The sequence below is a fragment of the Tasmannia lanceolata genome, unplaced genomic scaffold, assembly GCF_043159265.1.
Source record: "Tasmannia lanceolata isolate RefF3 unplaced genomic scaffold, GAP_Taslan_0.1 ptg000019l, whole genome shotgun sequence".
Lineage (NCBI taxonomy): Eukaryota > Viridiplantae > Streptophyta > Magnoliopsida > Canellales > Winteraceae > Tasmannia > Tasmannia lanceolata.
This window is the reverse complement of record NW_027518696.1, coordinates 10,687,423-10,700,413: the sequence shown is the minus strand read 5'-3', so window position 1 is coordinate 10,700,413 and position 12,991 is coordinate 10,687,423. Positions and strand designations below refer to the sequence as shown.

General features: G+C 38.7%; 1 protein-coding gene across 5 annotated transcripts in view; it reads right to left on the bottom strand.

Annotated features, from left to right (window-relative positions):
* Window positions 1-3,510: 3,510 nt before the first annotated feature.
* The window catches only part of LOC143852521 (vacuolar protein sorting-associated protein, putative (DUF1162)), a 133,999-nt gene continuing 124,518 nt past the window's right edge, over window positions 3,511-12,991 (bottom strand). For 4 of the 5 annotated variants that reach the window (XM_077361923.1, XM_077361926.1, XM_077361924.1 and 1 more), the window contains 6 exons: window positions 8,947-9,093; window positions 5,620-5,724; window positions 5,149-5,259; window positions 4,923-5,024; window positions 4,722-4,791; window positions 3,511-4,372 (listed from right to left, as the gene is read on the bottom strand). In XM_077361923.1, the coding sequence (XP_077218038.1) occupies window positions 3,702-4,372; window positions 4,722-4,791; window positions 4,923-5,024; window positions 5,149-5,259; window positions 5,620-5,724; window positions 8,947-9,093 (1,206 nt within the window). In that variant the 3' untranslated portion in view covers window positions 3,511-3,701. Of the gene's footprint in view, window positions 4,373-4,721; window positions 4,792-4,922; window positions 5,025-5,148; window positions 5,260-5,619; window positions 5,725-8,946; window positions 9,094-12,991 lie in introns of those variants that run through there. The other variant, XR_013236781.1, reaches the window with a different exon arrangement.

Below are 12,991 nucleotides of genomic sequence, written 5' to 3'. Positions count from 1 at the left end.
GTGTTGAATCCAATTCAATTTTAAGGAAAAAGCTCAACTCGATCTGACCCAAAATTGCATCTGCATCCGTACTCAAAACCCTACAATTGTAGAAACTCCGTACAGTTGATCATGTAGCACCCGATTTTAAGTCATTATAACTAATCAACCAATCTTGAGTTAAACAATTTAAACAGTGATGGATCTTTTAACAAGGTTCATGATGCATTGAAAGCCTATAACTTGACGTTTTTTAACTATTCATATTCTCTAGTCTGTGTATTATGGTTTTGGGAAATCCGTGAATCAAAGCGGTGGAAATTCTATTTGGTTTTTGGTTTTGCAATTTCTTCTATCTTCTGCTCCACTAACTTATCTATGGAAAGACCCATTCACCAGGAGATGAACTACTAGATGTCACGGATTGCTCACCTGAAAATCCAAGTTAGACAAGGCCGATTGAGCGAGCGATGAGGTGACACGCCATTAGTAAGTGGCGGGGTCATGTGTGAGTTAAGATTGCTTAAAAAGGAAAATTTGAGGAGAGAGGGGGACATGGTGATGGCCTAAGTTCGTAGCTCTTTTTTAAAAATCTCCAAGATCTTATGAAAGCATTTCTCTAATCAAGTTACAAAACATGAGAGAGAGAGAGAGAGAGAGAGAGAGAGAGAGAGAGAGAGAGTTGCCGACACTGGGTCCCGGTCAATAGAGGATAAACATCGATGATCACATGGGATTTTCTTTGCTTGTGAGCGACACATTTCACCACCAGCCGACACGTGTCCAAAAAATTGGCGCATTTTCCACGTCAGTTTCAGAAACTAATGATAAAACTCGGCAACCTTGAATTCTTAGCACGTGTAATCAATACCAGAATTTCATCCTCGTCAGCTACTTTCAGCCGAGGTTTTAAATTTCGGTTCGATACCGATTTCAGACCCCAACGAAATCCGAAATTTCAGGCCCAAATTTGGTATTTTGGCTTGAAATTTCGGCTGAAAATTTGTAACATTTTAAAATAAAAAATAAAAAATGGCATTTAATTGAAAATTCTGAAATTTAGCGAAATTTCCAATTTCAGGAAATATCGGTCCGAAATTTCGGATTTCGGTCGAAATTTAGAACCATGCTTCCAGCCACCTTACCGTTTTGATGAGCACACATTGAGATTACCAGAATTTCCTCTTCTATTTATAAATGACAAAACAATCCGAACTTTTGGTACTACCATGTTTCGATAATTGCACGAACTCAATTTGTCTTTTCCTTTTAATTAGTTGTATCAAAACATGTTTGTGCTGAAATCATTTCCCTCTTTTAGAATTGTTATAACAGATAACTTTTGACAGCTGTTTAAATAATAAAAGACAAGATGAGTTCGTGCAATTATCAAAACATTGTAGTGCAAATATCAGTGCCAAAAACATTTATAAATAAAGCCACACATTTAAAACACTACCTCATGTCCTCCAAAACATCCGGCCGTTTAAAACTCTCTCTCTCTCTCTCTCTCGATGGCAGAAGCCTCACATACCTCATCAGACCACACGTGTGCCAATGATCCGACCTCCATAAAACTATTCGGCGTTTCCGTCACCGGAGCTGACAAAATTCCGGCAACCGAAAACAGCCGGAGATTTGAATGTCAGTACTGCCGCCGGGAATTTGTGAACTCTCAAGCACTTGGAGGCCACCAAAATGCACACAAGAAGGAGCGCCAAAGAGCGAAACGGGCCCAATTCCACATGGGCCGGAGGCTCTCAGGCCCGTTTTTGAATCCTCATGCGGGCCGGTCCGGACCCATTTGCAACTTGGGTGGATCCGATGTTAGTGTGGCCCGATTCAACTCATTGCCAGATATTTACATGTTTGCCCCTCGACCGCAGATGGCCGGACCTTCAGTTGCTTCTATGCGAATGTCAGATTCCGATGATGGAGTCAATCTCCATCTTAGTCTTGCACCTTCCTCTACTCCTTGAGTCAAAACGATCCAAGACCGAGTCAGCTCGGTAGAGTTCCGAGTTGACCCGGTGAGTTTTTAAACATCGACGAATCTACATGGTTTGTAGGATTTTTTTTTGTTTTGTTTTGTTTTGTGTTTTTTTTTTTTTTTTTTTTCGCTTTATTTATCATTATAATTTAGTTGTAGATATTTAATTTTCCCCCCTTTTCATGTGGAGAATGAGGAGCATCTTTTCTGATTAGTATTTGTGTTTTTGCTTATAATTTTAGGGAAATGGTTTCTGCGCTCCAGTGTTGTGATAAACATGCACTCCACTTGTTTGTCGTGTAGTATTTAAAGGGATGTCAGAGGATTTTACGGTTCTCAAAAAGCTCTTAAAACCCTTTAAATACTACACGACAAACAGGTAATCGCATGTTTATCAAAACATTGGAGCGCCAAAATCATTTCCCTTAAAGAATGATAGAATAGAGGCGTCATTGCAAAAACTGACTTCAAGGGCATTTATGATGGCGCCGAAAAAAGTGGATGGCACCATAAAAAGTAGAACAACTTTGACTTTTGCTGAAAGTGCCGTCCCTTGAAGTTGGTTTTTTGCAAGGGCGCCCTTCATTCTATCATTGCTCATTTTATTTTTCGTTGCTTTATAATCTTTTGTCCAGACAAAATAGGATGCGAAATAGTGTTAAATAGTAATATAAAAAGAATGAACATGCAGATTAAGAAAATTCCCTATGATCATTTAGTTTAGTAACTATGTTTTGAGTCTTTTGGCTATTTTTAAATGTTTTCGAAGCCAAAATTAAAATTTTTATTTCAAAGATCAAAGGGTTAGGTTGTTGAAAACTACCTGCAAATATTTTTCGAAGTTGGGCCGAGATCGCCACTCCTTGCATGCCACATGTTCAGCTAGCAATAGGGAGAGGACTTCTTGGCCCCACACACTATCTACAGATCCTCTTATTATCTTCCAATTATATGGCCTTCACACCTCTTTGGATGCCTCTAAAAATTATTTGTATACAATCCTATATACAAATGGTTTTGAAGATAAGTATGATTATATGTAAAATTTAATGATAATAGTCTTGAAAATAATATAGTTAATTGCTTCCAAAGAGCCCTTAATGTCTCATTTGGAAATAAAATTGGATAAAAATAATGTCATTTGCAAATAGGAACCAAATTCTGTGTCGTGCCATTAGGTTCTAAAACCAATGAGATATTCAAAATTTTATCTTTTTATTTAGGGAAATGATATTTGCACTCTTCACTTTACTAATCACTTTTATGCTTAGCTCATGATAGCCTTTTGATTATTATAATACCTCAATTTTAAAGGTCTAACAAAAAGAGAGGAGTCTATCTAAAAATAAAAATAAAATCTATATAACTAAAAAATAAAAAGAAAAAGAAAAAAAAAGAGTAGCATTCCTCTCTTTTTGTTAATGATAGTTTTTAATACATAAGAAGATTAAAACCAACAGTATGGCGGCAAAATGCACCAAGCTGAGTGTGCAATCACATGCAGTTAACCAGGGGTTGTGGGTTGTTGGGTCTGGTCACTAGTTCAAATCAAGTGAGTATATAATCAATTACTGAAAAAGCTTAAGCCTATAGTTGGTGTTTATAATCATTTATACTTTAACACTCCCTCTCACGTGTGACCCCTCTTTTTTTACTATACACTCATCATAAGACCTCAAAGTGAAGCCAGGACAAGAAAGACATGAAAATTTTACACACAGATTTACTCTCTTCACCTGATATTACATTGACGCAAGACACGTACACCCCAATGTTGCTCCTTGCCATATTCAATCGTAGACCATAAGGTCTGTAAAACATCTTCTGCCTCTTCCTGGCTTGACAATGCCACACTAGTCTGAAAAATGGGTACAGAAGTGGGAGGGACCCACCGTCTCATACCAGTGTTTGTTCCCTTTGAGTGGTGCTGTTTTGGTAGCGTCTTCGTGCTGCTTCCAACGATGTTTACCACGTCCTCTTCTCGATCGATATGAATGACACCCTCCAAGCCCATCTCCACTTCTACGACCCATTCTGGATTAGCAACACCTCGAAACTCCGGTGTGCCAAAGCCCACCAAGCTAGAACACTTGAATACCAAGACTAGTCTCTCAGTGATGATTATAAACTTTCCTGGTTGTTTGAGTGCTTTGCACATGACAAATATCTCATTCTTCAGCTCAGAATCGCCGGCCTCTAGAAGCATCGATATCCCAATTGCTTCTTCCCAGGAGTAGGGCAGCAAGGGCAGTTCTCTTGCTACAGGCCTTGGAAATCGGATACGAGATCGGATAGGTTGGTGGGGACTAAATCGATTTCTAATGCTCTGAGCAGTTTTCCCAGTTACTTCAAGTATACTAGCCATTGGTCGAGCCACAAGTCCAGCAGTTCCCAGCGCTATTCCTGCAGAGGAACCAATGCATCCATGACCAAACATCTATTATATAAATTAACATGTTTCTTCCCACTGTCATGCGAATTTTTTTATTGAAAAACCATTTCCTCTAGAAATGCGGTAACCTCTCTCTCTCTCTCTCGTGTAAAATGGTAGGCTCCACCCAATAAAAACATGGTTTTGGGTGGGCCCACCACATCATTCCCTTTCATATTTTGATGGGGTGGGGCCCACCAATTTACAACCATGCATAGCATGAGCCCAGAATACTAGTGTCCATATATTCATGCATGCATACTTGTGTGGAACCACGAGTGATTCTTTATCTGATGACAATTGCAATGTTTCTGACATTACCTGATAGGACTCCAGGAAGCCCATGTCTCTCAGCACCTTTGATTGGTGATTGAAGCAGCCCAGTGAGGCCCTAGAAAGGAAGAGATTGCAATAAATTATCAGTACTTTTTTTTTTTAAATTAACAAATAAATTATCAGTAGACGTATTGTTTCAAAGAGAACTTTATAAGGAGAATTATGGAATAATATAATATCATGTACCTCTAAAAATTCATTCAGTACACCATTGCTGTGTGGATCAAGACCCTTCTGCTGTTCTATTTTGGCAACAGCCAGTTCGTCAAATGTAAATGCCACAATACCCTGCAAGCAGAAATCACTCAAAGATGGAGCATCATGAGAAAGTAACTCATGGAATACCCCCTTTTTTTTTTTTTTTGAATGGTCAATTCATGGAATACCGTATGATATTAGATTTATTGCGTACCTTGTGGGCAGATTTACTAAATTGAGTAGCAGCATTGCTAATGGCATACACTGTATTACTAACCAGACTTTTAGTACCTTGAGCTATGCCTGTAAATAGTCCAACAGGACTCTGCAGAATGCAAGATTTAATTTTCAAACTTCTGATAAATTGATACATTATGGCCCTGCTTGGATTGCAAGAAAACCATTTCAAACAGAAATTTTTTTCTTACGATTTTTTTTCTATCTATAATTTAGAGAAAAATGACATGGTTATAGTTAATTTAGAGAGTTATTATCATAAATTTAAGGTCTCACTTAAGTAAAAAATGAATAGGGTTGGTTCAATTAATCTTTTTTTTGTTGTGTAAAAAAAGGAAGCAATTTTAGAAATATTTTTCCTTTCCAAACATTTCAGAAAATTCTTGCAATCCAAACATGTCCTATGAGTATCCTATAAATAAAAGAAACGAAATATTAGTATGCATACTCGTGAAGCACCCTTTGCAGGAACTGAGAGAAAATCTTTGATGCCAAGTCCAACGTTCCTGGCAAATCCCATTGGGTTGCCTATCACACCAGCTGAACCAAATACCTGCAATTTACGGTTTCGTAAAAATGTGACATCTTAGAATATTATATTAGTCGTTTTTTTTAAATGGTATCGATTATTTTTTCTTTGAAATGAATTTTATTTGTGGAAAAATATTTCCAAACATTTTTATCTGAAATCTTTTTTTTTTTTTGAATATTGTTTTTATCTGAAATCTACATTCTACTTCTGGGACTTCTAAAAATAATATGTGCTATTGTTTTTGGATAAGGGCAGTATGGCTAGTTTGGAAAATGTTGAAGGCCAGGATAGCTTGAATACTTGCATATGCTTTAATGTACCATCATCTACACAATACAATATTGATATTAGTATAGGATACACCACAAATATTTGTAGGATTCAATCTAACCATGTTTCATTGTATTAGTTTTATTACATTTAGCATGCTGGGATGATTTAAAAATCGAACTAGATAAATAAAAATAAAATTTATAGCACGATGCAAATCTTTATAATATAAACTATAAAACTGTGATGGATCAGTTACCTGTATCGATATCTGTAGATTTCAGAAAATGCAGGGTCATTTCCACGCCTAATATTCATGTAGAAGAACCCAACTAGAACCAGGATTAGAGCCGGGTAGATTCCTTTTATCTTCTTCATGAATTTTTTCTAAAGGATTCATTTAGCTGACCCCAACTAGTTTGGGACAAAGGCTTTGTTGAGTTGAGTTAAGTATCAGTATTCTTCTCTAGGCATGAAAGGCAAAAGCAAATTTTTGTCCCAACTCTGGTATAGATATTGGTTTATTTTGAGACTTTGCCTATACAAGTTATGGATAGAAGGCAACACTCTCAAGATATTAAATGGCTGAAAGTTGAGACTCCATGGAAGTTTAGGCGCTTTTCAAAGAAATATGAGATATTGTTGTTGATCTGGATAGGTGTATTTTCCCCATATCGTGAATGAAATTTTATGGGAGACACTTTGGGAAATCATTGGGGTAACCTAAGGAAGGGTGTGGGCATTGAATGCCTAACAACTTCAACAACCTTTCATAAGATCTAGAAGGGAGATAGAAAACCAGACAAACTTGAGAAATGAATGAGAGATGCAAGTCAATGACTCGTCTCTTGACTGTTACAACTGTTATAAAATAAGTGTGATATATTACATTTACAAAAGTACCCTTATTACAATGTATAAGTGATGAGGGTATAAAAGTCAACTTCCATTTCATTATATACACTTAAGAAAGGTATATATCTAATAAACACCATGTGACATATACACCATGTTATGATGTATATAAGTTGCTCATGTTCCACACTCCCCCTCAAATTGATGCATTGGATCATAAAGCATTAATTTGCAAGCAAAAAATCATGCCGAACACAAGGCATTGCTTTCGTGAAAATATGAACAAGCTGATTTATTGAAGACACATGGTAATTTAATCCACCTAGCACTGGCGGATATAGTGGTAATCCAACTCAATATGCCTTGTGAGCTCATGAAAAATGGGATTGGTAGAGATCTGAATTGCACTCCTATTATCTCCATGAAGAGGGGTGGATGTAAGCAGTGATATACCTCAGTCTGAGATAAGTGCTTGGAGCCATTCAAGCTCACAGGATCCTGCTGAAATGGAGCAGTATTCTACCTCAGCTAATGATTTGGAAACATCTTGTTTCTCAGGAGACAAAAGAATCTGCCAAGAACATACAGTAACCAGCATTTGAGTAGAGCACATGTTAGGGGCTCAGGGCATCCTGCCCATTGCGAATCAGCATAACCAGCCAATTCCAAAGAAGAGGACAAAAAGAAGAGTCCCAAACCCGCTGTCCATCGTAAGTATTAGATGATTCTATGCATATCTATGAGGTGAGTACTTCGAGGTGAAATTACAAATTGCCTCATTATCTGAACAGAGTATGCAATACCTGGTTTCGTGAATTAAACCAAATTTCCCAAGAGTATTCAGTATGCAGTTGAACCATCAAGAGACACACCATCTTATTAACGTTATATCACATTAAGATTGAGTGGTGTGCCAAGTACCACTTCATCTATTAGATGTCTAAGAGTGATCAAGTCTTGGGTGTACTTGGTTTGATTGACAAGGGTTCCTCTTTCTGAGATTGTGACTTCTAGTCTAAGAAAATATATAAGAAAATCCAAGTCCGTTGGAAATGAGGACTGCAGAAAGGATTTCACTTGCACAAAACAATCATGATCATTTTCCAAGATAATAACATCATCAACATAGATGTATAGGATAGTGATTCCCAATTCTCGACGATGTGTGAAGAAGAAATAATCGGAGGCACTCTACTGGAACCTATTAGAAACCATTGCGGTGCAAAATTTTGTAAAACATGCTCGCAATGCTTGCTTAAGTCCATAAAGAGATTTCTTCAGTTTGCAAACTAGAGGGGATAATGTGGGAGCAAATAGCCCAAGTGGTGGGGCCATGCATATTGTTTCAATGGGAATGCCATATAAAAAGCAATTTTGATATCCATTTGATAAATAGGCACTTAGGCAACTACCGTGTAGATGCAATGACAATCAGAGTACGAACAATGGTCATTTTATCAACTGGAAAATATATTTCTTCATAATCATTGCCATACTCTTGTTAATATCCTTGAGCAACCAGACAAGCATTGCATCTATCCAAGCTTCCATCAGAGACTTGTTTGATTGAAGAGACCCACTGGCTTCCAATAACTAATGCATTGGGTGGGCATGTCCCAGATGTGACTTTCCTGGAGAGCACATAGTTACTCATCCATGGCCGTTTTCCAATAACTGATTCAAAATCTCTTTGCTTGATGTCATGGATCTCTCAGAGCTTTGGTAGCATAACAACTACAGCAACCTTTAATAAGGTGTAGAAGGGAGAGAGAGCAAATAACACGAACTTGAGGAATGAATGAGAGGATCAAGTCCAAGACTTGTCTCTTAACTATTGTAAGTGTGATGTATTAAAGAGTACCATGTTTTAAAAATTTTTGAGGTCCAATTAAAGGGCTTTGGCATAACGAGATTTATGTGCACGGTTATGCTTGTTATTTTGTAAAATTGCACGAGTCTACATTGAATTTATTAGACATACAAGAAAAGCAAATGAGGGATATATGATGAATTAGGCTTCATTAAAAGAAAACAAAATGGTCAAAGGGACTATATAACAACATTCGAAACAAATTCTTTAGACAAAGCTAAGCTCAAGAAAAAGAAATGAGTAGTTACCTTGTACATTTCATGAAGGAGCTGGCGAGTATAATGTCGGATAAGGATCTCTTGGATAGACTCCCAGCTAGCCATATGATGTGCAATAGTCAGTTGTCTGAGATAAACGGGTGCTCCCTCGACATCAACGAGAGCCATCAAACCTCTCTATTATTAAATTATGTTATCAATATTGAGAAATTGTCACATGTGAGAAAAGAAATAAACGTACGAAGAATATGCACATTATTTACACATTCACTAATACAAATGAAGCACACATTATCACAACTTTATAACTATCACTATCTCCTCAGCCTGATGACTACATAAATAAAAAATTGACATGATTTTTTAAGCCCTTAAATTGTAAAATAGAATCAAGAAATATAGAGAAACTAGTACAATGCTTGTTTTGCAGTCGGCCTCCTTCATACATAAAATACTAATCCTCCTAAAGGAAGTGTAGAAATAATCTTGAGCCTACTCATTACAGTAGTTACAATATGAATACTGTGTCCTTAAAAATAGGATGTGTGAAGATGCAAGACAAGCTCAATCCTTGCACATTGATATCACACCGGAAGAGACATTGTCAAATATAAAAAGGATGCAAATATGAGAAATTATATGATGAAGGGCCGTATATTTGATCCAACAGCAGCTCACTTTTTGAGGAGCTGCTGTTGGATCAAAGTCTTTTTGAGGAGCTGCTGTTGGATCAAATATCAAGGGTGGTACTTCTACAATACCACCATTAAGTGTTTATAAGGCCTTTCATTGTATAATTTCTCTGCAAATATATACAAATAAGGATGCACTTATAGACATTTACTTATACGCATGAATTAAGTTTCTTACCAATCAAAAAAAAAGAAAAAGAATTCAGTTTCTTTGTATTAGTTTTACGGGTCTGGACTCAGGAGGTAAGGTGGTATGTCCCCTTCTTTGTACACTTTTATCATATTAATAAAATTTAAGGTGCCGGCCTGCGTTCTAGAGAAATTCTGGGTTATTTTAAATTAAAAAAAAATGCACGAATTCATTTATAAATTACAGAGGTGAAAAACATGTCATCACAACTTTATAAAGTTCCAACAAGATACAATGGTTGTAAGACTCATATGTCAATGTTAGATAGTGTTGAGAGAGGTAGAGAAAAGAGAGAAAGTAAAGAGTGAGATACAAGATTGAGTTAGGGTTCTCCCCCTCACTCATGTAATATAAATAATAAAGAGTGAAATACAAAGACAAGTATGCCCTTGGGCATTACAATAAAGACCTAAAGACCTGTTAACACTCCCCCTCAAGCTGGAATGTAGATATCTAACATTCCTAGCTTGTTACAATTATCAACTAACTTAGCTCTACTTAGAGGCTTCGTGAACATGTCTGCTAATTGATCTGTAGATCTGGTAAACACAAGAGATATGTAGCCTCGCTGAATCAAATCTCTAATGAAATGACAATCCACTTCAATATGTTTGGATCTCTCATGGAAGACTAGATTCGTGACAATGTAAATGGCGGATTTGTTGTCACAGTATAACTGAGCTGGAGAAGAAGGAGGAAATCCAATCTCTGAAAGTAAGGAACGTAGCCACATGAGTTCGCCACTCGTATGAGACATAGCTCTATATTCTGCCTCGGCACTGGATTTAGACACGACATCTTGTTTCTTACTTCTCCATGAAACAAGATTACCTCCAATAAATGTGCAATATCCTGTAGTAGACCGCCTATCAGCCGGAAATCCTGCTCAGTCTGCATCAGTGTATCCTTCAATTCTCTGGTGCCCATGCCTCTGAAATAACAACCCTTTACCTAGCGAACTCTTCAGATATCTCAATATCTGAAGTACAGCAGCCCAGTGTGAAGTGCAAGGTGAGCTCATATGCTGGCTAACAGCGCTAACTGCAAAGGTAATATCTGGACGTGTAACAGTAAGATAAATGAGCTTACCAACTAAGCGTCTGTGTTGCCCTGGATCTTCTAACAGGACTCCCTCATCAGGGAGTAATTTCATATTGTGGTCCATAGAAGTTGAGGCAGGCTTGACTCCCAAACAACCTGTCTCATCAAGAAGATCCATAACATACTTTCTCTGTGAGAGGTAGATACCTCTAGTCGAATAGGCAACCTCAATGCCCAGGAAATACCGAAGACGACCCAAATCCTTAGTAGAGAACTTTGTCTGAAAGAAGGATTTGAGCCTCTTAATGCCACCTATATCGCTACCAGTGATAATGATATCATCCACATATACTATCAACAGAACACAACCAGCCTGAGACTGAAAACTGAAGACGGAGTGATCAACTCCGCACTGCTTCATGCCAAAGCGAATAAGTGTAGCATTGAACTTCCCAAACCAGGCTCTCGGAGATTGTTTAAGACCATAAATGGATTTCCTCAAACGGCAAACAAGAGAAGATCTCTCCCCCTGAGCAACATATCCAGGTGGTTGCTCCATATAGACCTCTTCCTCCAAATCACCATGAAGAAAGGCATTCTTTACATCCAACTGATGAAGATGCCAGCCATGATTCACAGCAAGGGATAGCAGGACACGGACAGAAGGAATTTTCGCAACTGGTGAAAAAGTCTCGCCATAATCAATCCCATATGTCTGCGTGTACCCTTTGGTAACAAGTCGAGCCTTAAGGCGCTCAACTGTGCCATCAGGAAGGTGCTTGACTGCATAAACCCAGCGACAACCAACGGGGCGAGCACCATATGGTAGAGGAACCAAATCCCATGTCCGATTGGCCTGAAGGGCCTGCATCTCAAGATCTATAGCCGCCCGCCAGCCTTGATGATCAAGTGCCTCTTGTAGAGTCTTAGGTAGAGAAATAGAGGACAATGACGAAACAAAACTGCAAAATACAGGGGTGAGAAAGTCATAAGACACAAAAGAGGAAATGGGATGAGCAGTACTGCGAGAGGCAATGGGAGAGTCAGAATGTACCTCAGAAGTGGGGATCTCCGGCTGAGATGATGATGGCTCGGGCGGGGCTGAATGAGCAGCAGATTTGGCCCGACGCTGATACTGCTTCAATGGTGGAGGTAGAGGGGCTGCACAAGGCGCTGACGTCGGCATAACAGTAGAATCAATTGTAGGGGAGGAACTGGACACCGGAGGTGTAGAAACATGGATGAGATCAGGAAGAACCGGAAGGGGAAGAACAGGAGGATGCGAGGAATCCTCCTGAAGTGTAGAGGGGGAGGGATCCAATGAGATGGACGGACAAAAAAATGACTGAGTCTCAAAGAATGTAACATCCGCCGAGACAAAGGATGGTTCCAGGAGAGGGCTGTAGCAACGATAACCCTTTTGGGTTCGAGAGTAACTTAGAAAGATACACCGTTTGGCCCGAGGATCCAACTTATCTAATCCTGATCCAAAAACGTGAACAAAAACAGAGACAGCCAAAAACTCGAGTAAGAGGGAAAGGGTCAGAGGTAGGACGGAGAATCGAGAACGGAGAGGTGCCACCAATGACCGAAGAGGGAAGCCTATTCGCCAGGTAGCATGCTGTGAGTACAGCATCAACCCAATAGGTCTTAGGGACCCGCATCTGAAAGAGTAGTGTCCGGGTCCCATCTAACAAGGAGCGAAGCTTCCTCTCAGCCACTCCATTCTGCTGAGAGGTATGAGCACATGGGGGCTGATGAAGAATGCCTCGCGAAGAGAGCAATTCCTGAAAACCATTTGAGTAAGAGAAATATTCCTTTGCATTGTCAATGCGAAGACATTAGATAACACATGAGAATTGATTACTAACTTCAGCATAGAAATCACGAAATACAGAAAAAACTTTAGAACGATCTTTTATTAAATAAGTCCATATCATACGTGAATAGTCATCAATAAAGACCACAAAATAGCGAAATCCAAATAAAGAGGTAGTCCTCGTAGGACCCCATACATCAGAATGAACAAGAGCAAAAGGGTGTGAAGCCCGACTAACAGTCCTAGAGGGAAATGGCACGCGATGATGCTTCCCAAGTTCACAGGCCTCACACTGAAAAGACCTAACAGATGAGGAAGAAACGAAGGAAATCC